We start from the raw sequence: 24,052 nt of genomic DNA on the forward strand, positions 1-24,052 counted from the left end.
ACATTCAGTACATATCCATGCTAACTTTTGAAATGTAAAACACCTTCAGTAGAAGGCATTCTAATGTGAATACTATATTTTGTGTCATTTACTGCTACGTTTTAAATTTGCTATGACTGTGTACCATTCACTAATATGAAATATAAAATTTTCTTTAAATATATACAAGATTGTTACATTTTATTTTAAAATTGTTACAGAATTTTGTAGTATTAAATTTATGTTCACAATGACCACAAGTCAACAAAACATAAAGTAACATGGAATATTGTAAGAAATTTGCTATCTGCCTGAAAAACTAATCAACATCTTTTTATTGAATATCCTCCATGTACTTTGTGTTGTGTACACTTTCAAAGAAAATATTACTATCCAGGCCTCAGAGATTGTTCTATATTGAAACATACTTTGGATAGTATGGGGAGACAAATAAATTAATACTCTTGATTACTGTCTCATAGGAACTTGTATTATAATTTGAATAAGGAATGACTATAAGTTATCATAATAGGAGCCAGTATCAAGAAGTGGAATGTAATGCTCCAGATGAACAAAGGAGTTGGAGATCATCTCCTGATGAGTTTATTGAGAAAGTGAGATAGAAAAGGTAGCAACTGAGCAGGACATTGAAGGATCATCATTTATTGATTTTTTTTCCTTTTTTAAAATGCCCAATATTCCTCCTATGGTGGTAGAGATTAGTGCTCATGGAATTTGCCAGTATCTCCCTATGTTTCCCAAACTCCTTGAGGTTGCAGTGGGATTAACATGACTGGATCCTGAGAAATGGGAGTGTGAGGGAAGTCATGCATTACTTCTGCTCTGAAGCACTTAATCAGTGCACATTCCTCATTTCCACTTTGGCAATGGCTCTGAAATTTCCATTGTGAGATAGGAAAACTCGAGATGGAAGCATTTGAGGTCCCTGAGTCACTATATGGAGGACAGTTGCCTGTTTACGTCAGATTTTATGAGCAAAAAATAAGCATTTAAATCACTCAGACTTCAGGTTTAAGTCTAAGTGGCAGTTATTACTAATTTCTCTGACTAAACAGCTCAACTTTTGATTAATTGTACCCTGCTTTTCCTTTGTAATCTTCATTCATTACACATGATCTGGGGGGACCTCTTAACCATAGTGCTCTGTAAACTCTAAAAGGGGACAATGACCCAATTTAGGCTAATTAGATTAGGAATTGGAATCTAAAGGTAAGAGAAATAGGAACAGGAGAAGTTTAGAGCTAAGCCATTTTGATGGCAGCATCCATAAAAGTAAATTTCCATGAACTCTTGAGTTCTCAGTATCTTCTTTTGTGGCCATGGTTGCTGTTTTTCTTTATTTTCTGTGAAAAATACTATATCTCTCCTTCACCCTATTACTTAAGAGAAAATGAAGACTGTCTCTGGTTCTTGTAACCAAAGCTTCTTAACGGTGACAAGTGGGAAGGATTTGTTTTTTGTTTTTTTTTTTTTTTTTTGCTGTTTTTCTGATTTTTTTTTTAATTGGTGTTCAATTTACTAACATACAGAATAACACCCAGTGCCCGTCACCCATTCACTCCCACCCCCCGCCCTCCTCCCCTTCTACCACCCCTAGTTCGTTTCCCAGAGTTAGCAGTCTTTACGTTCTGTCTCCCTTTCTGATATTTCCCACACACTTCCTCTCGGGAAGGATTTGTATATGTAAAATTATATTCCAAAGGAATGTAAAATAAGGGCATTTTGGATAAAATAAGTCCAGGTAGCTGTAGAGTTCATGAAGTTGTTAGAGAAGCTATGTTAGGATTGTGAATCTTAGGCTATGAATTTTAGATGTTAGCCTCTGGGCTAAGGGGTTATAAAATCAAATGCCTTCAGGGGACAGGCAGGACACATAAAATTGTAAAGCTGTTACATGATTTAAAGCAGTAAGTGCTAAACTGATTGTACTGACCAGTCCAACCCTTGCCCTGTTTCTGTGCCTTTTAAAGCTCCCTACAGACAACAGAAAACAATCGAGCAAAGCATATCCTCCAGCTCTCTTGTCTCGAGGGGCTACCAGTTGGAAACCAAGGCTAATAATGTAGAACCACTGAAGGTTTCTTTGCTGGGGAATGTGAGACAGGAAGTACTCCTTTAGAAAGATTAACCTGTCAAAATAGACAGGGGTTTGAGTTGGGAGAGATCTCTTACAAGGAATCTATTGACTTGAGACTGATGTCAAGAAGAATGAAAAGAAAGAGAGGACATGAAAACAATTGTAAAGGAAGAGTCTACATAGCCTGATAAATGCTGAGATGTGAAATCAAAGTAGAGGAAGGAATAAAGAGAAGACAAGAAATGTATTTGCCTGAGGACCTTATAAGAAGTAATAGTGCTATCTTCATGGAATTGAGAAGCCTAATTAAGCTATAGGTGTTTTATGTGCAGAAAACACAAGTATATACCTGAAGATATCTAAATAACATCATGAAAATTTCTACTAGTATTCTTAAAGATCCATTATACACAATACAACCATTTTCTGTTCATTGCTTGTTTACTCTAACACTATATTTCTGGAACAAAATATAGGATATAAGTTTTCAAAGAAAACTAAAGAAAGAGACATGGTGAACACTTGGCATGCAATAACAGAGAATCTTTTGCAGAATGTAAGCTATTAGGGACACTGTCATGCTTTGGAAGAATAACTGTCACTAAATGTTAGTACATGAAGGCACATTTTGTTACCAATCTTACTAGATCCATCCACCATGTCAAAATAATATGAACACATGCCAATAGAAATTACATTTTACTACTGCTACTGTCAGGGACTTGGCAAAATTTGGTCTCTTATTTTGTAAATTTATTAAAATGACACCATTAACACATATGGAATTGACTAACTTTCTGGGGGTCACTTTTCTCTAAATGAAATTGCCATGAAAATTCTTTCCTTATAGTAAGTCAATCGGAGAAGGACAAACATTATATGGTTTCACTCGTACGGGGAATATAAAAAAAATAGTGGAAGGGATTAAAGGGGAAAGGAGAGAAAACGAGTGGGAAATATCAGAGAAGGTGACAGAACATGAGAGACACCTAACTCTGGGAAACGAACAAGGGGTAGTGGAAGGGGAGGTGAGCGGGAGGATGGGGTGACTGGGTGACAGGCATTGAGGGGGACACTTGATGGGATGAGCACTGGGTGTTATATGTTGGCAAATCGAACTCCAATAAAAAATATACAAAAAAAAGAAAATTATTTCCTTAGGATGAAAAAAAGCATTTTTAATGAAAACCTCAACTTATTTTCACTTCCTAATAACATGAAATACATGTCTTAGCCCTGGGAGACAAATGAAAGAAGAGAAAAACTCCCCCTACAGGAAGTCCATCAAGGATGTTGAGTGGTAATAGAAATCTTCCATTTAATGATAAACACAGGGAAACAAGGCCTGTTAACTGAAATAATTCTTCCCTGCTCTTCTATCTACTCTCTGCTATCCCTTTGGTACTCATTTCAAAAATAATTTCATGTATTTGACATTCAAAGAAAGAGAAGTAAATGAAGCTCACTTCCAAACTATCTTCATACAATCTAAGAGACTACTGTTTTCAGAATAAAAAGTGAGTGAAAATCCATTGTCTATAGATTTCTTTAATGTAGAAAAACAATCCATGTATGTGAAAAAGGCAGTAAAATCAGTCCATTTTACTTTTTGAGTTTACTTACTAAGGCTAAACTGCATTTTCTTTTGTCATTTTGTCTCCAAATTCCATTATCTTATTAATAATAGAACATTTGTGAGATAAGTATTTTAAATTCTGTCCATTTGCCATCTTTGATACAAAGATTTAGACATCATAGGCAGAAATGTTATCATGAAAATCATTTAGAGAGCTATTTCAAGAAAAACATTTCATGTATATTATATTTTCTAATATTCACAGTTATTCCCTATGAAACAGCTTTTGGAAAACATCATTGATAAAAGACATCTCTTATGACTAGTTTTTTATAAAGATTTTATTTATTTATTTATGAGAGAGAGAGAGAGAGAGAGAGAGAGAGAGATGCAAAGACATAGGCAGAGTGAGAACCAGGCTCTCCTTCAAGGAGCCCAATGTGGGACTTGATTCTGGACCTTGGGATCACACCCTGAGCTGAAGGCAGATGCTCAACTGCTGAGCCACCCAGGCGTCCCTTATGACTATTTTTTGAAAAAAAAAAAGCAGAAATATTAAGGTACTGTATAGGTAAGGAATGGGATTTTATGGCCATTGATGAAAATGATAAGGTTAGTCTTCTTCATACAAGATATATTCTTAGTGCCTTTTATTTATTTACAATGTAACTTTAAGAAAACACATGGTTCTGTCCTGCCAATATGGTTGTATAATAATAATTATTAAATTATTATAATACAATAATTGGTTGTACCTTTCATGATTGATATAAGTCCCCAAACCCAAAGAGTCCACAAAGCAGTCTGTACTAAGACTAGTGAAAACCTAAATGTTCCTCTTTAGCTATGCTATGATCTATTTTCTTGCTGTGTACAAAATCCTGGAAAAAAATGGGACTGGACGTAATTCGAATGCTTTTTTTCTTTTAATTCGAATGCTTTTAAACTCAGTCTACAATTTAATTTCCTTTGTGACCTTTGTAACAACAGTTATAAAAGTCTAGATTTCCTAATTCCCCAGATTTTCCACAGGTATTTCCTTATTAAGAAACAAAACAAAACAAAAGAACTTTTTTTTTTCACTCAGAGAATAACACTTTATTTTTTTTTGGTATTTTTTTATTGGCGTTTGATTTGCCAACATATAGCATAGCACCCAGTGCTCATCCTGCCAAGTGCCCCCCTCAGTGCCCGTCACCCAGTCACCCCAACCTCCCGCCCACCTCCTTTCCACTACCCCTTATTCGTTCCCCAGAGTTAGGAGTCTCTCATGTTCTGTTGCCCTCACTGATATTTCCCACTCATTTTCTCTCCTTTCCCCTTTATTCCCTTTCACTATTTTTTATATTCCCCAAATGAATGGCAAACATTATACAGTCTCATTCAAAAGAACCTTCACGCAACTTGCAGTCCTCTTCCCAATAAATGAAGGATTTTCATTTGTTTTATTTTCACTTATTTTCTGTGTTCTTCAACCTTAAAATATTTCCAGCCTTGTTCATGTCTCCCTGAAATTTTCTTCTTTCTACATTTCAAAAATTTTGCTCTTTTTCTGTCATACGGTTAAGTCTTCTAGTTCTCTATTCATTATCATTACTCTTTATGTTACCACTCATAAACTGAATGATTTTAATGTGGGAAAGAATTCTGATCATGAGGTAAAATTAACTAATGAATAAAATTTGTCTTCATTCATCTCTAGTGAGAGCCAATGTATTCTTGGCTTCTCTAGAGACCTCCAAAAATTTGTGTTTTTGATCTTCCAAGACTTTAACTTTGAAAATGTAAAAGAATGGTAAAGAATGTCTAACCAATGCCATGAATGTAGTCTGCTTATCCAAACAAGTACGAGAAGTCTTCAAGAAATCTGCAAAAAAGTAGGCGTAATTTTAACTTGTCCTTTGATGCTAGAAATAACACTGTTTCACCTAAGACTTGTGATAAACTGGGAATACAAATAAAACTTTCCTAAATTAATTCTTTTTTTTTAAATCTCCCAAATAAAATAAATACCATGTCATCATAATCGCTAAAAAAAATAAATAAAAAAAATAAATCTCCCAAATAAGTTATTTATTGGCGACAGAAAATTCAAGTCTTCTATGCCATTCAAGAATTTGACCTAAGAAGGACTGTGTCTGCAACCTTTAATTTTTAGTTCTAATTGTGTCTCTGATTGGTATGAATCCCACTTAAAAAAAACTAAGTCCTTATTAAAATTTTAATGCAAGATTCAATAATTCAAAGACCGAGCCACAGTTAAGTACATAGAAATAACAAAGGTAAACATCAGTATAAGAATAAACAAACAAATCAATGAGGAAGAATGAGAGATATAGACACAAGCATCAACATGCAAATGCTTAGGATAAAGCATGATCCAGACAACTGCAGAAATCAGAAAAGTAGCACAATAAGCAGAAAAGTGAACAGCTAGTACAGTGGGCCTTATTAACTGAAATAATGTCCCTCCCTCTATAGTATAGCAGATCCAGTTGGAGCTTCATCCACTCTCTTGACTCTTGACATTCCAGTGTAACCTGGCCAATGTCCAACAGCTGCTGTAATGACTAAGAGCTGGAGTGTAAACATCACAGTCCTCCTGCTCCTTGCTTAACGTGACTGAGATGCACCTGTTTTATACTCTCTCAGCCTTTCTCCATGGAATTAAGCTCCAGTCCCTCACAGTAGTGGCTGGCTTGCTGAATTCCACATAGGCTATTTTCTCTTCCCTTGCTTACCACCACACAACTGAACCACAGCTTCCTGAACCACCTCCCAAATAAACAACCTGAACTCAAATCCCTGTCTCAGGATTTGCTTTTGGAGCAACCCAAACCAACGCTCTTAACCTCAAAATTTTTATTAACGCCAAAATCAATCCTTAACCATGGCTACTCTGACCCCATTGACAGAGTTGAGAAAAAGACCTTAACTGAACTGGAAAATCAATTCATGCTTTCAAAAAAAAAAAATGTAGCGTGTATGCTTCTTGAGACAGACTAAGTGTAATGAGATACACAGAAACCTGATAGAAATCATTGAATACCAATTAGTGTTAGGTTTCAAAGAATAGGTCTTTAAGAAATTTGAATTCTAATGTAATTCAAAATAATTTCCAATCATTGGATTTTATATAAGTATACAAAAACTAGTTATTACCAGAGGGTGCATCTAATAAACTTTTATTTTTCTCATAATATTAAGCCACTGAAATATAAATTTGATAGAGTCCCTTCCATGCAATTTAATTCTGTGATTTTTTTTCTTTTATTTGTGAGAAAAGCATGTTTCCCTTTTAGAAATGTTGGCTTGGATTACAAAATGCTTTATTATGTGCATTGCAAACCTACTTATTTACCACAGCTAGACAGAGACTCCTTCTTACTTTGTCATGCAGCTGCTTGTTTTTAAACAAATTTTGCCAAGAGACATAAACCAGATGGCCTTCTTCAAGGGTATACTGTGAGCCGTGATAGTCAGCTTATGGTAGTTTCAAGCAGCAGACAGCTGGGTATGGAAAGTCATGATGCTATTTGGAAATCCAACTTCCAAGTGTGCTGAAGCACAAGGAGACTCTCAAGTTGGTAAATAAAACTGTGACTCCAAATTTGTTTCAATATTCTATTTTTCAAGGGTCTTTAAATTTCTGCTTCATAATATTACAGGAGGTTTTTTATACAAAATAAAAGTCCCCCCAACATACTGGATTAGAGATAAAACCTGTCAAAAAAGTGGATTCAGGATACATTTTCAAGTGGAATCAGCAACTTGAGTTTTCTCAGGAAGTTACATGCATGCCATCAAAAATGTTAAAGGATGCTATAATACTCTACCAGAGTAGTGTAGTATTTTAAATTGTTATTCCCAATTCTATTCTGTAGTAGTATTATGTATCTGTACTTTTGGCATGGCTTCATGGTGAGCAGTGCTTATTCCTCTACTCCTAGGCATTGGGCTTGCCATGTGACTTGCTTTGACCAATGGATGTGAATTGAAGAGATACTGTGTCAGTTCTATGTCAAGGTCTCTAAAGCATCACATATTTCTGCTTGCCCTTCTGAGAGTTCTGAACTCTTCCATGGATGAATATACACCAACTATCTGCTGCCCTTCCAGCTTGGGCCCCATAATGAAACAAATGGGTCAGATCTAGTCATTCAACCTACAGTCCCAAAGGCTGAAGTAGAGTTGACTCAAAGTAGCCCTGACATGAGAATAATGATTTATTGTTAATTCTGAGCATGTTTATTATGTAGAATTATTATAGCAGCAACTGACCATTACTAGCAAACTTTGGTAAGGGCCCAGTGGACAGCTACCTTGGGTCACCCCTACACTATTGGGAGATATGGAAAAAGGGATAAGACAAATGCGAGAGTTGCATCTATGTCCTAATCACAGTGCTACTACTTATTGGGAGCTACCCATAAAGATTATAGAATTGTATCTCTGATTACTTTGGTATTACTTCAAAACAAAGGGCGTGGAATTACAATCCTTAGTTTCTAGTTTTATATTTGAATATTAGAGAAAGACAAATGAGAGAAATGAAAAAAATAAAAAAGAAAGAAATGCAAGAGAAATTAAGCAGACAAAATTTACCTTTGGTAAAAACATATATAGCTTAAATTTACTCAAATATACTACTTATTTCAATATTAAGAATTTTGAAAATGTCCATCTAAACTGTTATTTATTTTTCTAAGTCTAACCATTTGGGGAAACCACACAGAATTTTTAGATGTTTGTTTCAAGCAGAAATCTCTCAAGAACCACATTTTTAGCTTGTAATGGGTGGCTTTCCCTTGAGGAAACTGATGTTTTCAAAAGGAATTTGAGACTGTCCATGGATAAACTAAAAACTAATAAGAAAATAATTCTTGTGAAAATTGCCTTATAGGCAAGAATTTGCAATTCTCACAGAGTAAACAGATTTTTAAAGTGTCAGAATTTTGTAATAATAACAAATCTCTACTCCCACATCCCATAATAACAGAAGTTAAAACAAGAAAGTAAGTCAGCAAACAAAAAGTTTGTTGACTTCTACCAGGAAGCTATGTTGACTTTAGTGACTTAATGGACATATTTTTCTTTATGAGAGAATGTCTATTTCTCTCACATACCATAAAGAACATATCAAGATCTCATATTATTCATATGTGGCTCTACCCATACTTCAAAGTCATAATTCAGTATTATTATGGAAAACCAAAGACAAATATGATGAAATTTACCCTACATAAATATTTGGTTAAATAAACTATAATGGGAATGAAGTTCTTGTTAACCAAAGAAACAAGAACCTTATTTATTACAAAATATTACAACTTCTGAGTGAGCAGTTTGTCATTTACATTTAAGGTCTCCTCAGTTAAAAAATGAATTATGTTGTGTTTAGCTTAGGGGTCACAGGAAGTGTATGGCACAGTTTCTGCTTCTATACAGTAACAAAAACTCTGTTGGATGGTACAGAGTTGCACACAGTAATGTAAGACCTTTAAATTCATGATAAGCACCTATAAGAGAACTACATAAACAGAGTTATAGGAACATGGAGACTGGAATAATTGAGACCAGCACAGTATTCCAAATGGTGATATCTGCACTGGGTCCTGAACAATGAGTAGAAAAACACAAGACAGGGTTCCTCAAGCACTTGGGAAGATCCCTTACCACTTGGCTTTGCCAAGCATCTTATAAAATCACAGTCTAGTTCTCTACAGATAATGGATATGAAGATACCAGCATCCAAATATTAAACATCTTTTTAAATAACAATGGTTTCAGACACAAGTTTTATAAAGTTTTTAGGGATGCCAGGGTGGCTTAGTGGTTGAGCGCCTGCCTTTGGCCCAGGGCATGATCCTGGAGTCCAAGGATGGAGTTCCACATTGGGCTCACTGCATGGAGCCTGCTTCTCCCTCTGCCTATGTCTCTACCTATGTCTCTCTGTGTGTGTCTCTCATGAATAAATAAATAAATAATATTTTAAAAATAAATAAAAAATAAAAAGTTTTTATATGTATCCCTGTTACTGCTACTGAAGAATGGCACCCGGAAGAGAGAACATAATCAATGAGCACAAATAATACAAGAAGTCTTATGTGAAATGCATAAAAGACAAGGAATGCAGCAGAAGAGAGTTCATAATCTGAGCCAATATACAGGCTCTGATATATTCTTCCTATGCACACTTGAGACAATTATTTCTTCCCTCTAAATCTCAAGTGCCTTGTCTATAAAATAAGGTTCTCCTGAGGATGCAATTATATATGTAATCTACTGAATGCATGCCTGGCACATTGGTGTGGCTAAAAAAGATCTTTAATTTTACACGAGATCCATCTCACATGTTCAGAAAAGGCGATGTCCTGAAATTTCAGTTTACTGTCACAATTTCTGCTTTGGTTTTAGATCCTTATTTTTTTAGTGGTTATTCTTGATGTTACTAATCTAAACTGCTATAATTTATGAATGGCCCAATTTTAGTCAAAGTAAGTAGGGAATATATACTCCAGGAGCACTATGGCAACTAAGTTATCCATCTCTTTCCTTGGCTAAGCAATGGTTTTGTTGGAAAAAGGGGGTAAAATTGGTACAAAAATTGATTAATGAGAAAATGTTTTGGGAACGTGGAGGGATAGAACAAGCAGGTATTGGATAATGATGAAAAACTTCTATTTTTATATTATCAGAATTCAGGAAGCCAGAGTGAGATATTTGCAGAATCACAGTTCATCAAATGATGGTAGGGGAAAGAGATAACTCTAGACTTAGCTACCCTTTTGACATATTTCTTAGGGCTGCTTTAAACAAAACAAAACAACACGCACTTCTGTGAATACACTGAAGACTGTTAGTTCTCTTTCAATATCCATTTTCCTGTTTTTCCACAAGAGCACACTTTCTGGCAGAGCACATAACATTCAGGAATAAATATAACATTTCTCGGCCTCCCTTGCAGCTTGGGTGTGCATATGACTGACATCTGGCCAATAGAATATAAGTAAAACAATGCAGCTCCCAGGAAACTTCATTAAAAGAAAATTAGTATGTATGCTTTGCCATTTCTTCCCACCTTCTCCCATCCTGCTTCTTGGAATGTGGATGTGGTGGGGGCTCTGTCTTGCAACATGTGAATGAGAGCTCACCATATAAGGATAGCTGGGCGGAAAGCAGGAAGGAGCAGAGCTATTATACCTGTCTTGACTGAATACTCCTACATCTTTAAGGAGAAAGAAATATGCTTCTATCTTTGTGAAGCCAAAACAAACTCTAATTGATAATGAGAATTTCTGGAAAGATTACATTTAGCACAGTTTTGCTTTCTTCCAAAACCCATCTATTCCATTTAGAGGAGAAAATGTATATTTAGAGAAGGGAAATTTGTGATATGACAAAGCCAAGAAACATACAACAAGTAAAGTTAAATAGTGGCATTATTTCCAAAATGAGGCTAGTCCTAAAGGCATAAAATTGGTTTCTATATTAGAGCCTTTTTCTTTTGAAAATAATGAAAATACAAGTTTATTTAGGTAACAAACAAGCCAACTATAGCCCCCTGTACAACAAAAAAATAGAATCATCTGTGGTGAAGAATGGAAATGTGTGTATACGGCTATCCTGGGAAACAAAAATGTTCAATTACTTTGAGAAAAAGATTCAGGATATTGATCTATGGTTAACTCTAAGATTATATGAATTTTATATCTAGTCAATTTCTTATTTGAAGCAAGTTTTAAACTAACCTCTATGTGAACTGTAAAGATTTATAAGAATCTGAAAATGTTGAAGATATAAGGCAAATGATCCTGTATGAAATGGCTATCATAAAAAGCAAATCACTCTGCAACTCTGGAGTACTTTGAAATAGCAATAAGAACATACAGAAAATAAGCTGATAGGTAGAAACAAACTTATATTTAATGCATTTCAAAAAGCCCTTTCCTTAAATAAATACAACAGGTCCCCTCCATTCAATTCTTTCACCAACTGTTGTCATCAATAAAGAGTTCAGAAGAAATTCTAAGTAAACAAGGAAATATTATACTGTATGATAACAAACTGTAATTTAAAGAAAAGCTTCAAAAAAAGGAAATCTACATCAAGGGCTAGTTTAGGTATCTAATTCAAATGGCACAAAGTACTGAATGGCTCATGTTTTAAACAGAGTTTTAAAATAAAAATTACAAGATAAAAGTATTGTTTGTTGATAATTAGTTTGTTTTAATGAGACTGGTAGGTAGGTAATTCATGGATATTAAATACCTCCAAACACCAACTTTACAGGATTAATCTTTTGTGGCTTAAAGCTTTGCCTCTGGTGGTAAAACCTCCATGTAATTGGCATCAGCAGTCAAATCATACACTTCTTTTTGGGCTGCTGGGTGAAAACAAAGTCTCCTCTATTTGGCTTACAATTGCTCTCTCGGTGGTGTACAAAGTGCAACAACTGGCCAGTAAAAGATACTAATAATACGTAGGGATTTGTTTAGACCCTACAAAGCCTGGGAAGAAATATTAATACTTGAACAGAGCATCATAAAAGAGAAGATGATGTGCAGGAGGCAGAAGCCCCTACACTGAAAAACACAAGAGAAAACAGGGCAGAAGAGACAGTGTAGAGGTGAAGTGTGCTGGCCAGTGACTACAGAAAATGACAGGTCAGGAATAAAGTCACCTCTCTTAAAGTTCTGGTGATTTATTTCTGGCATATATAAAATGTCAGTGCTGTCAAATTATAGTTTTCATCATCATCATTATCGTCAAAGTGTATTTATTAACCACATGTGCTGTACTGGGCATCGTACAAGCAGGCAAAATTGACATGATTTCTGATATCCAGGACCCAATAAAATAAATCAGAAAGATCACTGTAGACAAATGGAGGAGAGCAGATAGCAGACAAGATGCTTAACTGGGAAAGCTTGAAAGTTAACAGTAAACATTAAAATATTTTTTAAAAATTTCAGAGGTGCTTAGGTAAATTGGTGAATATGCCTCTGTGTATGATTATTTCCCAATACATCGTTAGAGATAAATGATGTGTTATTTTCTTTACACAGATAACTAAGTTTTAGAAATGAATTCTATCAAATCAATGACTTAATAAATAAGGATTTTTTCTTTTAAAAAGAACTCGATGCAAAGAACCAAAACAGAAGCCTTTCCCATACATCATGGTCTCAACAGTGAAAACAAAATGGGTCATAAATAGAAAATTTCACTTCTTCAATTCAACACATCTTCTGATATATCAGTCTCATGAATGAATGTGTGAGAATCTTTTCCTTGGTCAGTACAACATTGATTCTGGAATGAGATATAAAAAGATTTTCCCATGTTCAGGGCTTTTTTCCCCTCCACCTCTCCTTAATTCTCCCAAGTACAAAAACTAACAGTAGAGTCATGTATTGGCACATATACATATACCTGGGCGGGGGGAATATGAAGATCCAATCTTGCTTGAAAATCTTTACATTTAGTAGAGGCTAATTATAAGACTGCAATGTTAATCTTTCCTGAGTCATCAGGATCCTGTGTGTGCTTATCATGTATCTTCCCAACTACATATGGCACTGTGACAAATAGAAGAGGCTGCTAATGCTGCTATGGCTGAATGTCTCATTTAGGAACAAACAATTCTGGAAAAGCTCCCAGATTATGCATCTGTCCCTCTAGCTTCCACTTTAGAGGATAAAATTGTATGGTGATGACATGTGGATTAGTATATTATTCTTTCCCTCTGTGAGGAGTACAGGGTTATTTCCCTCACCTTGACATGAGAGAAAAATATTTGTTGAATGTCTCAGAAGAAAAATTACAAGTGAGATAGAAAATGCTTATGAGAAAGCTGCATTAAGAGTGCACTTTCAGAATTACATGCTCATTCCTCAAAGTCTGAATACAGAGATGATTAAGGCACTTTCTCTTCAAATCAGATTTCTTTGGTTTCTATTCCTGTTCCCCCCTTCCTTTCATTTCTTTCATTGTCTCGTTTTCCTTCATGCAGTACAAATGGCAGCAAGAGTCTGTGAGTCCATTAATATTGTGGGCTTTGCACTAAGGCACTAAGGGAGCTAAACAAAAAGAAATCCCTGGGGAAGAAGCTTCATGCTCTCCATCTCCCAGCATCCTATTAGCATGTGATTCTAGCTTGATGGTGGTAAATTTGGGAAAACTTTCTCTAGAGCCATAGAGCCTACGTATCTGAGAGTAGGTACTGGTCAATTATAAAGTATTCAGGGGTCCGGGTGAAATGTCAAATGTACAACAATGTAATATGCTCTTCTGTAAGCTATACATTTTTTAAACTTTGAGGTTAGGTCCTTCTCATACTTAAAAAAAAGAATCCATGTATTATTTTAAAATTTTAAGTGTAAAATTCATTCTAGCATAGCCTATACACAGAAAAGTGTACAAATAATGACTGTATAGTTTCATCAACTTTCTTAATCGATCAATGCAAACAACATCCAGATCAAGTGATCTGCCCTTGATAATCACTATCCTTCACAATGGTAACCATATCCGATCTTTCACCTCCCAATATGCCCATTTCTGAGTTTTGTATAAATGGACTCATAGAACATGTATTATTTTGCAACTGGCTTCTTTTCTGTAGCACTATCTTCCTATTTCTTATTTTCTGAACTACCACTGGTAATAGTATTTGATTTCTTTAAATGTCCTCAACCTAATTTCCTCATTTTTTGACACTTCATTTAGTTCTAAAAATTCAGTATTGTAAGAACCAATACTCTTACACTCACATCTTCCTTACATCAGATCTAAAGCTCAGAATCACATTGAATTTAACTACTTACATGTATGGGTGAGCCATCCCAAAATATCTGACTAAATGGGATTCCAAGGAGGAATAACGATTTTGAAAAAAAAATCACTTACTTGATGTCAGATAAGAACTGTGTTGCTACACAATAATGCCATCTTATGGCTGTACAGCAATGTGTAGTCTAGAAACTGCTTTCATTTTTATTATCTCATTTGAACCGTGCTATCCTCTTAGGCTTGGGGAGTAATTTCATGAAAGTGGGGCAAATTCATTAATGGTTTGAGGGATAGTAAAGATGGTATCAGAAACAAAGTTAAAGACAACAGAGTATCTGGCACTCCTTAAGTGTTTGTTGAAAGAAAAGACTGGACTGTATTTCTCGAATACTAGGTGTGTATTAGATTAACTATCTCTTTATTTTCACAGGCTTCCTGTAAGTATCTTTTAGAAGCAGTGAGTACCCATCAAGAATTAGATAAAAAACAGAATTCAGCAGCAATGTTAATTTCTCCAAAAGTTAAATATTTATTTTACATATATATGTGTGAGTATATATATATACATACATATATATGAATATATATATAAATATATATATATTCATATACATGGATAGGTATATAGATACACAAGATTCATGAATTAAATGTTCATGGTGTTTACTATTTGTGTTTCCACAGGAAAAAAGCCACTTTTAGTGTTTTGGAGATTCACAACTTTACTGAGACACATGTTGAAATTCTATTTGTTAGAAGACAAGGTATGAAAGCAGGTCTCTTAGATAATGAGTGAGCAATCACAAATCAGTCTGGCTTTTAATTCTCTACCTTTCCTCACCTAAAAAGTAATGTCTGTTTTACTTTATGACATTTAATAAAGGCAAGTTTTGGGATGCCTGGGTGGCTCAGTGGTTGAGCGTCTGCCTTTGGCGCAGGTCATGATCCCGGAGTCCTGGGATCCAGTCCCACATCGGGCTTCTTGCAGGGAGCCTGCTTCTCCCTCTACCTATGTCTCTGCCTCTCTCTGTGTGTCTCTCGTGAATAAGTTAAATCTTTAAAAGAAAGGTGAATTTTGCCATTATAGCATTTATGAATTTGGTGATTAATGATGGTCGCAGAACCTATGCCTTAGGAATGCAGAGAGTCTAATGCATTTTCTCATATTTGTAGCTTACTGTGAGTATAAACTGCGAACCTATTAGAGCTAAATATTTTGGTGAAACAGAAATATGCAGATATGCTATTTAATACGTGTTTGGGTAAATCATTTAACATCTTTGTCATTTTGACTCCCCTGTAAAACGGTGAAACAGGACAAAATCACTAGGGCTATTTCTAGCTGTAAAAACTTCTTTATTATTAATTATTAACTATCAACAAGAGTTTAGACTATTCAACAAATATTCACTTCTCTTCAGCTTCCATTGTAGGAAGAGACTACTTTGCCACTCTTTTGATGACAGGCTTGCTCTGGTCAAAGGAATGTAAGTGAACTTAATGTGGGCACAGGCCATAAGTGGTCCATAACATAAGCACAGGTCCAGAAGGCAGGTTATGTCTGGTCCATGCTCTGGTGATCTGTCATGAAAGGAGGATGCCACTGACCCTTCATGTTTAGTCCAGGAAAAAGATATATATGTAGCAGACCTTAATCTGACACATATCCTGGAACTTCTCTCAGCTAATCCACAGCTTGAAACAGCTACCCACCTGAGCCCAGCCTCGCTCAGCCAAACCACAGGTAACTTAAAAACCTACTACCATGAAAATAAATACTTGTTGTTTTAAGTCACTGGGTTCTGGGGTGTTTTATACCACCATATTTGGTAATGGCTGACTAATACACTGTCATACATGAATCATGTATGAAAAAAACTACCAACATAGCCATTCTTACTGGCTCAAAGGCATTTTGATTTAACCTCAAGTTGGCTTATTAAAAAATTAATGACATTTTTGTTGAGACCCACCATGAAGGCTGCAGTGTTTATTTATGAATGTATAGTTTTTAATCCCTCCAAAGATTCAATAATCTACTATTGTATGAGCCTTGGTGGGAGACATGTCTACAACTGCAATGGAGCCCAAATTCCAGCTGTTTATTTTTCCTGACCCTGGCAGTTAGAATGTACTTAAATAGTCTAAGCTTGCATTATAACAGGAGTCAGCAACTTATGGCCCACCAGCAAATTCTGGTCAATCACCTACATTTGTAAATAAATTTTTTTTTAATTTATTTTTTATTGGTGTTCAATTTACTAACATACAGAATAACACCCAGTGCCCGTCACCCATTCACTCCCACCCCCCGCCCTCCTCCCCTTCTACCACCCCTAGTTCGTTTCCCAGAGTTAGCAGTCTTTATGTTCTGTCTCCCTTTCTGATATATTAAATAAATTTTTATTAGAACAAGCCATGCCCATTGATATGTGCCATCTGTGGTTTCTTGCACCCTCCAAAAGTGGAATTCTGTAGTTGCCACAGAGATTATATGGCCTGCAAAGACTAAATATTTGCTAATTGGTCCTTCGGAGAAAAACAAGCAAACAAACCCAGCTATATCAAATTATTCTGTCAGAAATTTTAATTCTAAAGTTAATGACAGTCCGTCGCCCAGACGGGCACTGAGGGGCGCACTTGACGGAATGAACGCTGGGTGTTATACTATATGCTGGCAAATTGAACTCCAATAAAAAAAAATAAAGTTAATTACAAGAAAAGAAATTATAATTTAGATATTTTTGGCAGTGTTAGTAACAAGCAATATCCAGTGGCAATGGTACCTCTGGTGTACCAGCAGACCATGGCTATGCAGGCAGTTTATAATTCAGATTCATCTTGCAGCTTGATACTAAATGTGTTTTTGGATGCCTAGCTTGGTCTTCCTTGATGGATTCTGCCTATTTTTAAACCTGGCTTTCAGGCTTTCTCATTAATTCCATAAGCTACCTGATATCCTTCCAATAAATTAGATAAGTCTAGCTAAAGTAACCAGAGTCACTTTCTGTTAGTTGTGAATCAGAACCTTGAATGGTCCGTAGATGTTGCTTTACTCCTGATGTTCCTATTCCATTCCCCAGGGATCTTATTCTAGTCCAGTATAGCTCATATGTATCAACCCATATCTTATTGCCCATTTGTCCAATTTCTCTCCAGGAATGGAAGTTCTTCAAAGTAGGGACTGAACTTAAGTCATCTCCATGTAGTGTTCAGGAAAATGTAAAAAAAAATAAAAAAAAAATAAAAATAAATAAAAAAAAATAAAAAAAAGCAAGAATAAATTAACAGGCAAAAAGCCAAAACAAGCAAAAAAAAAAAAAGCCAAAAAAAAACCCATCATTTTTATCATCAAAATTGCCAAGTTTGAGTCATTATCATGTATAAACAATCCAGTAAGCACTTTACATGCATTATGTCATTGAAGCCTTGTAACAACCCTATGACTTAGAAAATATGCTTATCCTCTTTTATATATAAGGGAATTGTAAAGCAAAAAAAAAATGTGAGGGACTTGCTCAAGGGTAAATAGCTAGTCAGCAGCAAAGCAGGATTCCAAAACAATTTGTGGACTCTAGAGTCTGTGCTCATAAGCAAGACTTAAAACAGTTTTACCTGAGACTAGACTAGAAGCCATAGGCAATTTAAGAGTTCCTAACCAATTCCTAGAAATGGCCAATTAGAATAAAAATAAGATACTAATTCCAGCCACTAGGTATGAAAAGAATGAGTCTAATGGGGTTAGAGTCATGCCATCCTTTGCCAGACATAGGGAAGACCCCAGATTTGGGGTGAGATTTCAGCTTACCCATTCAGCAGAATGGCACTGGTGTTTCTGCTTATTTTAAAGTCCATGGTTGTGGCACCTGGGAGGTTCAGTCAGTTAAGCGTCTGTCATTAGCCCAGGTAATGATCTCAGGGTCATGAGATGGAGCCCCATGTTGGGCCATGCTCAGCAGGGAGTCTATTTCTCCGTCTTCCTCTGCTCCGCCCCCTGCTCATGTTCTCTCTTTCTCAAAATAAATAGAATCTTAAAAAAATATAGTCTATGGTTGAAAGGAAACATCTGTATGAACCTGTGGGAAGAGAATACCTAGCTCATAGGCCAAAAAATAAAATAAACGAAATGGGGAAGAAGCCTCACAAAGCAGAAAGTTACACCTCTGCTTTAGTGCAAGAGTGGTAGATGCCTATAAATCACAGTAATCACTGGCTACTTCAGAACGCTTCACAGTTCTTAGGGGATGGTATTGCTGACCTGGATGGCTAGGAGAAAATTCAGCAAAAAGAACAGAGATAAGAACATCCAAATAGTAGAATGAGAACTCCTTAAAAAGGTGATGAAACTGACCTCACTGCAGTAGCTTGCAGAGGCTCATAATACCTCAATGTGGGATATTGAGAAAAGGTGCACTGGTGGCACAGTAAGTTTGATGTTTGCAGTGTATACACAGGGCTGCTGAGTTTCTTTTCTTTTATTGATAAAGACTGGCTTTGGAACCCCTGGGATCAGCTGCTTTCCAGTAATTTGAGATAAACTATTAGATCATCCAGGGAGAAATGTCCTCAGGTTTCTAGGAGGAAACTTGAATCCAGACACATTAAAAATCTACTTGAAACTCAGTACACATGACCCTTGAACAATGTGGGTGTTGGGGGTACTGACCCCTGTACAGTAAAAAATCCACATACAGCTTTTGACTCTGCTTAAATGTAACTACTAACAGGCTAATGTCGACTGAGAGCCTTACTGATAACACAGACAATCTATCAACACATATTTTGTGTATGTATTATATACTGTATTCTTTTAAAAAACAAGATATAGAAAAATATTATTAATAAACCATAGGGAAGACAAAATACATTTATGTTACTATACTGTATTTATTTAAAAAAACTACCTATACATAAAACTGCAAGTGGACCCTTGCAGCTCAAAGTTGTGTTATTCAAGGGCTACCTGTGTCATATTAATCCTGAGCATGTCACACAAAATAAAATATAGCTCTTGTCTTTAAAGGAGCTTGTGCAGTGGGCAGAAAAGTAAACAAATTGATGGCCCTGTGATAAGGGCAGCCAGCAAGTCTGGCAATATTTGCAACTATACAAATGGAATGCTGGTGTTATATTACATAAATATTTAAAGAATACCTACGTTTCTAGACTTTATCATCAATTCACAGTTTTAAGACATGAAGAAGGAAACAACATCATAGGTGAGACCTGAAGGACTGGCAGGCCAGAGCGAACACAAAATATTTGGGAATCTTCAACTCAATTTCATAATGGTAGAACAGAATTCGGAGAGGTTATAGGACAGGCAGGAACTGATAAGCCGTGAGGCTGAACAAAAGAACAAGGGTCATATGAAGGCTTTATATGCCCAATTAAGGAATCTGGACTTTATTCTAAGGAGAATGAGATAATAGGACTGAAGTTCTTCCCCTTATGTTTTAAAGATTTTATTTATTTATTTGAGACAGAAAGAGCATGAGCAGTGTAGAGGATTGAGGAAGAAGTAGACTTCCTGCTGAGTAGGGAGCCCAATGTGGGGCTCAATCTCAGAACCCTGTGATCATGACCTGAGCTGAAGGCAGATGCTTAACCAACTGAGCTCAGGTTGCCCCAGTCTTGCACTTTAGAAAAACAACTCTGGATAAAATATAATTGGGAAGAAAATGAGAATGATCATTAGAATTAACTGAGATTTCTGCTATAAGTATCAGTTTAGTAACCTACATTAGTAAATAAAAAACTAAAATAGAAGTAAGGATATTTAGAAATGGACAGATAAGAGAGTTAAGGGAGAGGTTCCCTGTAGTTATTAAAGATGATTTTATTTTATCTGAAAATAATAAAGGAGACTATCTTGAGACTATAATCTTTAAAACAAATTATTTTAAATCATTAGAACTCCATTACTTTTAATCTAAAATGGGAAAAGAAAACAATATTCTACCTTCTTGCAGTATGAGGCTAAAGAATGTACATTAATTTTTGAAAATGTGGTCACAAACTAGATATGTTAATTCAGGCAAACACTGAAAAATTATTTTAAATCAACTTAACAAATTCTTTATAGCAAAAAGAGTAGGGGGACTGCAACATGTTATGAATCATCTTCAAAATAAAAGTAGTAAGTGAAAATCAACTTTTCACTGGTAGCTTATATTTCAAACACATTAATCTAAATATCAATCTGCTATAAATATATAAGACACAAAAATACATGACACAGATTTGACCAAAGATACACATTTATTATTGTAGTTATTTAAACCACTTCAATTAAATGACAAAACCTATTTGACACCATGTGAAATTTTAGAAGGTAATATAGTGCTCCAATGCAATGCTAACCCCAGTATAGAATAATTTCTAGAACTCAGCTCATTAGTCGGTTCATCATTATTTGTTCTTACTTCACTTACCTTTTTCCAATGATAGTAATACTTCTCCCTATCTGCCTCCCTACCTTCCCATGGGGAACACTGAAATGAACTCCAGAGTTCTCTGAAAACAGGTATAGTAATTTGAAAAAATAAAAGTGTTACCTACCCTTGTCGGTCCTTGTACATATTGTTAACTCTTTCCCATTGGAAATCAAGCCGTGAGAGAGCTTCCTGGAGCTTTGCCCTTTCTGCAGGAGTGGCACTGTGCAATGCTGCTGTCTTTTTATTGTGAATGATGTCAATCCGACCTGAGATTTGTTGCAGGCTGTCTTTTATGTTCTACAATATAGAAAATTTGAAACACATCAGAAATGAATCAGCTTCTATGGAGATAGAGAAAAGGAAATTGATAAACCCCAGAAATAAAAGTCTTGCAATTCTTTTTTTTTTAATAATTCAAGTTTTTATTTAAATTCTAGTTAGTTACCATGTAATATTCATTTCAGGAATATAATTTAGAGATTCATCACTTACATATAACACCTAGTGCTCAACACAGCAAGTGCTGTCCTTAATACCCATCAGCCATTTAGCCCATCTCCTTACCCACCTCCCCTCCAGCAACCCCCAGTTGGCTCTCTACAGTTAAGAGTCTCTCTTATGGTTTACCTCCCTCTCTTTTTTCTCCCCCCCTATTTTGATCTGTTTTGCTTCTTAACTTCTGCATATGAGTGAAATTACATAGTATTTGTCTTTCTCTGACCAACTTATTTCACTTAGCATAATACCTTCTAGCTCCATTCATGTCATTGCAAATGGCAAGATCTCATTTTTTTTTATGGCTGAGAGGGAGTCTACTGTGTGTGTGTGTGTGTGTGTGTGTGTGTGTGTGTGTGTGTGTGTGTATACCACCTCTTCTTTACCTATTCACCAATCAATGGACATTAGACTGTTTCCATAATTTGGCTATTGTTGATCAGTCTTGCAATTCTTAATTCCTGCCTTTTTAAAATCATTGTCCTTGAAGCCCAGTGATTTCAACATGTTCAGATTCAATGGGTAATTCACAGTCTTCATCTTGATATGGTTGATCATTCCCTCCATCTTAAAATTCTATCTTCATTTGGCTTCTATAACCTGAACTCTTCTGGTTTTTCTTCCACCTTCTTGTCTACTGTTTCCTCAGTCCTTTTCTGAATCCTTCTCTGACTTATCTCTTAATACTGGGTGCTCTGCTTAGTTTTGACATTTCTTTCCTTCTCTCTATATATACTCCCTAATTGGTCCCATGACTGCAAATACCGTCTATACAATGGTGACTCTCAAACTTCTATTTCCAGTCCTAACCTCAACTCAGAAACCAGGTTCACGAATTTAACTGCTTTATTGACATTTGGATATCCCATGGGCATCTCAAATTTAACATGACCCCAACAAAATTCTGAGCTGTATCCCCTTATCCCTCTCTTACAATGGTTTTCCCCATTTCAGTAAATGACATATCAAATAATAATTAGGCTGATAACCTTAGAGTCACACTGACCTTTCTTTTTTAGTCTCCAGTGTCCAAGTTGTTAGATAGTCACGTTGGCTCTAATTCCAGAACATGTACAGAATTTGAGCACTTATCATTACTTCCCTTGCTATAGCTTTGATATAATCTATCATTATACTGCAATGGCCACCTAAATGATCTCACTGCTTCCAGTCTTACCCTTCTCCTAGTCAATTATCCACACAAGAGCCAAAAAGATTTTTTCAAAACATAAATCAGGTCATATTCTACTCTGTTCAAAATTCTCCAATGGTTCCTCCTCACACGTATAATCTTTACCACAGCCTACAAAGTTCTAAATCACTTGGTTGTATGTTTTCTACCATTCAGATTTTAAATCTTTTCTTAGTCTCCTCTGAGTCCAGCACATTTTAGCCTCATTAACCTTTTTGTGTTCCTCAAGTATGCCAAGCATTATCTTGCCTCCAGGCTTCTTCTTTACTTGCTGTTCTATCTGCCAAAAATATTCTTTCACTCCAAGACATTTATATGACTAGTTCCCTCACTTCGTTCTCATCTAAGAAGATCCTTCTCCACCACTCTATTTTAAATAGCATTCCTAACCATTCTGTATTCCCTGTATTCTTTGTTTTGCTTCATGACGTTTATGACTAACATTATATTATATATCTACCAGTCTTTCTACACCACTAGACTAGACCCTATAAGTGCAGGAAATGTTATCTTACTCTCACTGATTAAGATTAAGAACTCTCACTGGGTTTCCAGAACTTAAACCTATGCCTGGCACATGGTAGGTTACTCAATGCATTTTGTTGAATAAATGAATAAAATAATATATCCTCTAAATTAACTCCAAACTTTTTTATGTATATCATATTTAAAGGGAAAAATCACAAACTACAAGTTCATTATGTAATAGACATCTTTAATAATATTTATTTTCAAAAAATGCTAAAAATTATATACTTGGCTAGTCTTACTAGTATGAATTTGGTTATTTTGCTCATCTGAATTATTATAGACAAGTCAATTGAGCAAGCATTCATTGAGTTCTTCCATGTACAAGGATCAATATAAAGGAAGCAAAGGTTGGTGAAGCACAGTTTTATTTCCTTGTTTTCAAGAAGTTTTAAATGGATCTTATTGTGGTACTTAGCGGGGGGTATGATTTGGAGAAATGAAGGAAAAATAATAGTGAAAAAGCCCCAGCTAGATAACAAGAAAGAATTTGATGAGCATTCTAAGTCTATTCTTTTCTGGAAGTTCAAAGAAGGAATGAATCATATGCCATATTTGGTCACACACTGAGGAAAGAGCTCATGAAGGAAGTGCAATTTGGCGTGTATGTAGCTAAGTAGTTAAAGTGGGAAGGGCATTATGCTTACTAGGTAACACTTACGCAAAGATAGGGAATATGAACAGTCATTTTTGGCTTACATCTTGGAAATGTACAAGATTAGGAGAAGATGGGTCAGCAAACAGAGGCTAGAGATATTTAGTAATGTGCTTTCAAGATTCTGAATGTAAGTCAGTCGCCAATAGGGAATCATGATTCATACAGTAATTGTGATGAAAACTTTCAAATACATATGAAAGTAAGAAAAGAGTACAAATAGCCCCCTTGAACCTATTGTCCAGTTCCAGTTCTTATAAAGCTGTGAGCAACCTTGTTTCATTATACTTGCACACAT

The 24,052-nt window shown here is 35.6% G+C and overlaps 1 protein-coding gene across 1 annotated transcript in view; it reads right to left on the reverse strand.

The window, feature by feature from the left end:
* Window positions 1-24,052, reverse strand: part of DMD (dystrophin) — a 2,084,073-nt gene that overhangs the window by 1,114,134 nt on the left and 945,887 nt on the right. The window contains 1 exon segment of the mRNA NM_001003343.1: window positions 21,009-21,181. Within this exon segment, the coding sequence (NP_001003343.1) occupies window positions 21,009-21,181 (173 nt within the window).

This window comes from Canis lupus, chromosome X, assembly GCF_011100685.1.
Source record: "Canis lupus familiaris isolate Mischka breed German Shepherd chromosome X, alternate assembly UU_Cfam_GSD_1.0, whole genome shotgun sequence".
Classification (NCBI taxonomy): Eukaryota; Metazoa; Chordata; class Mammalia; order Carnivora; family Canidae; genus Canis; species Canis lupus.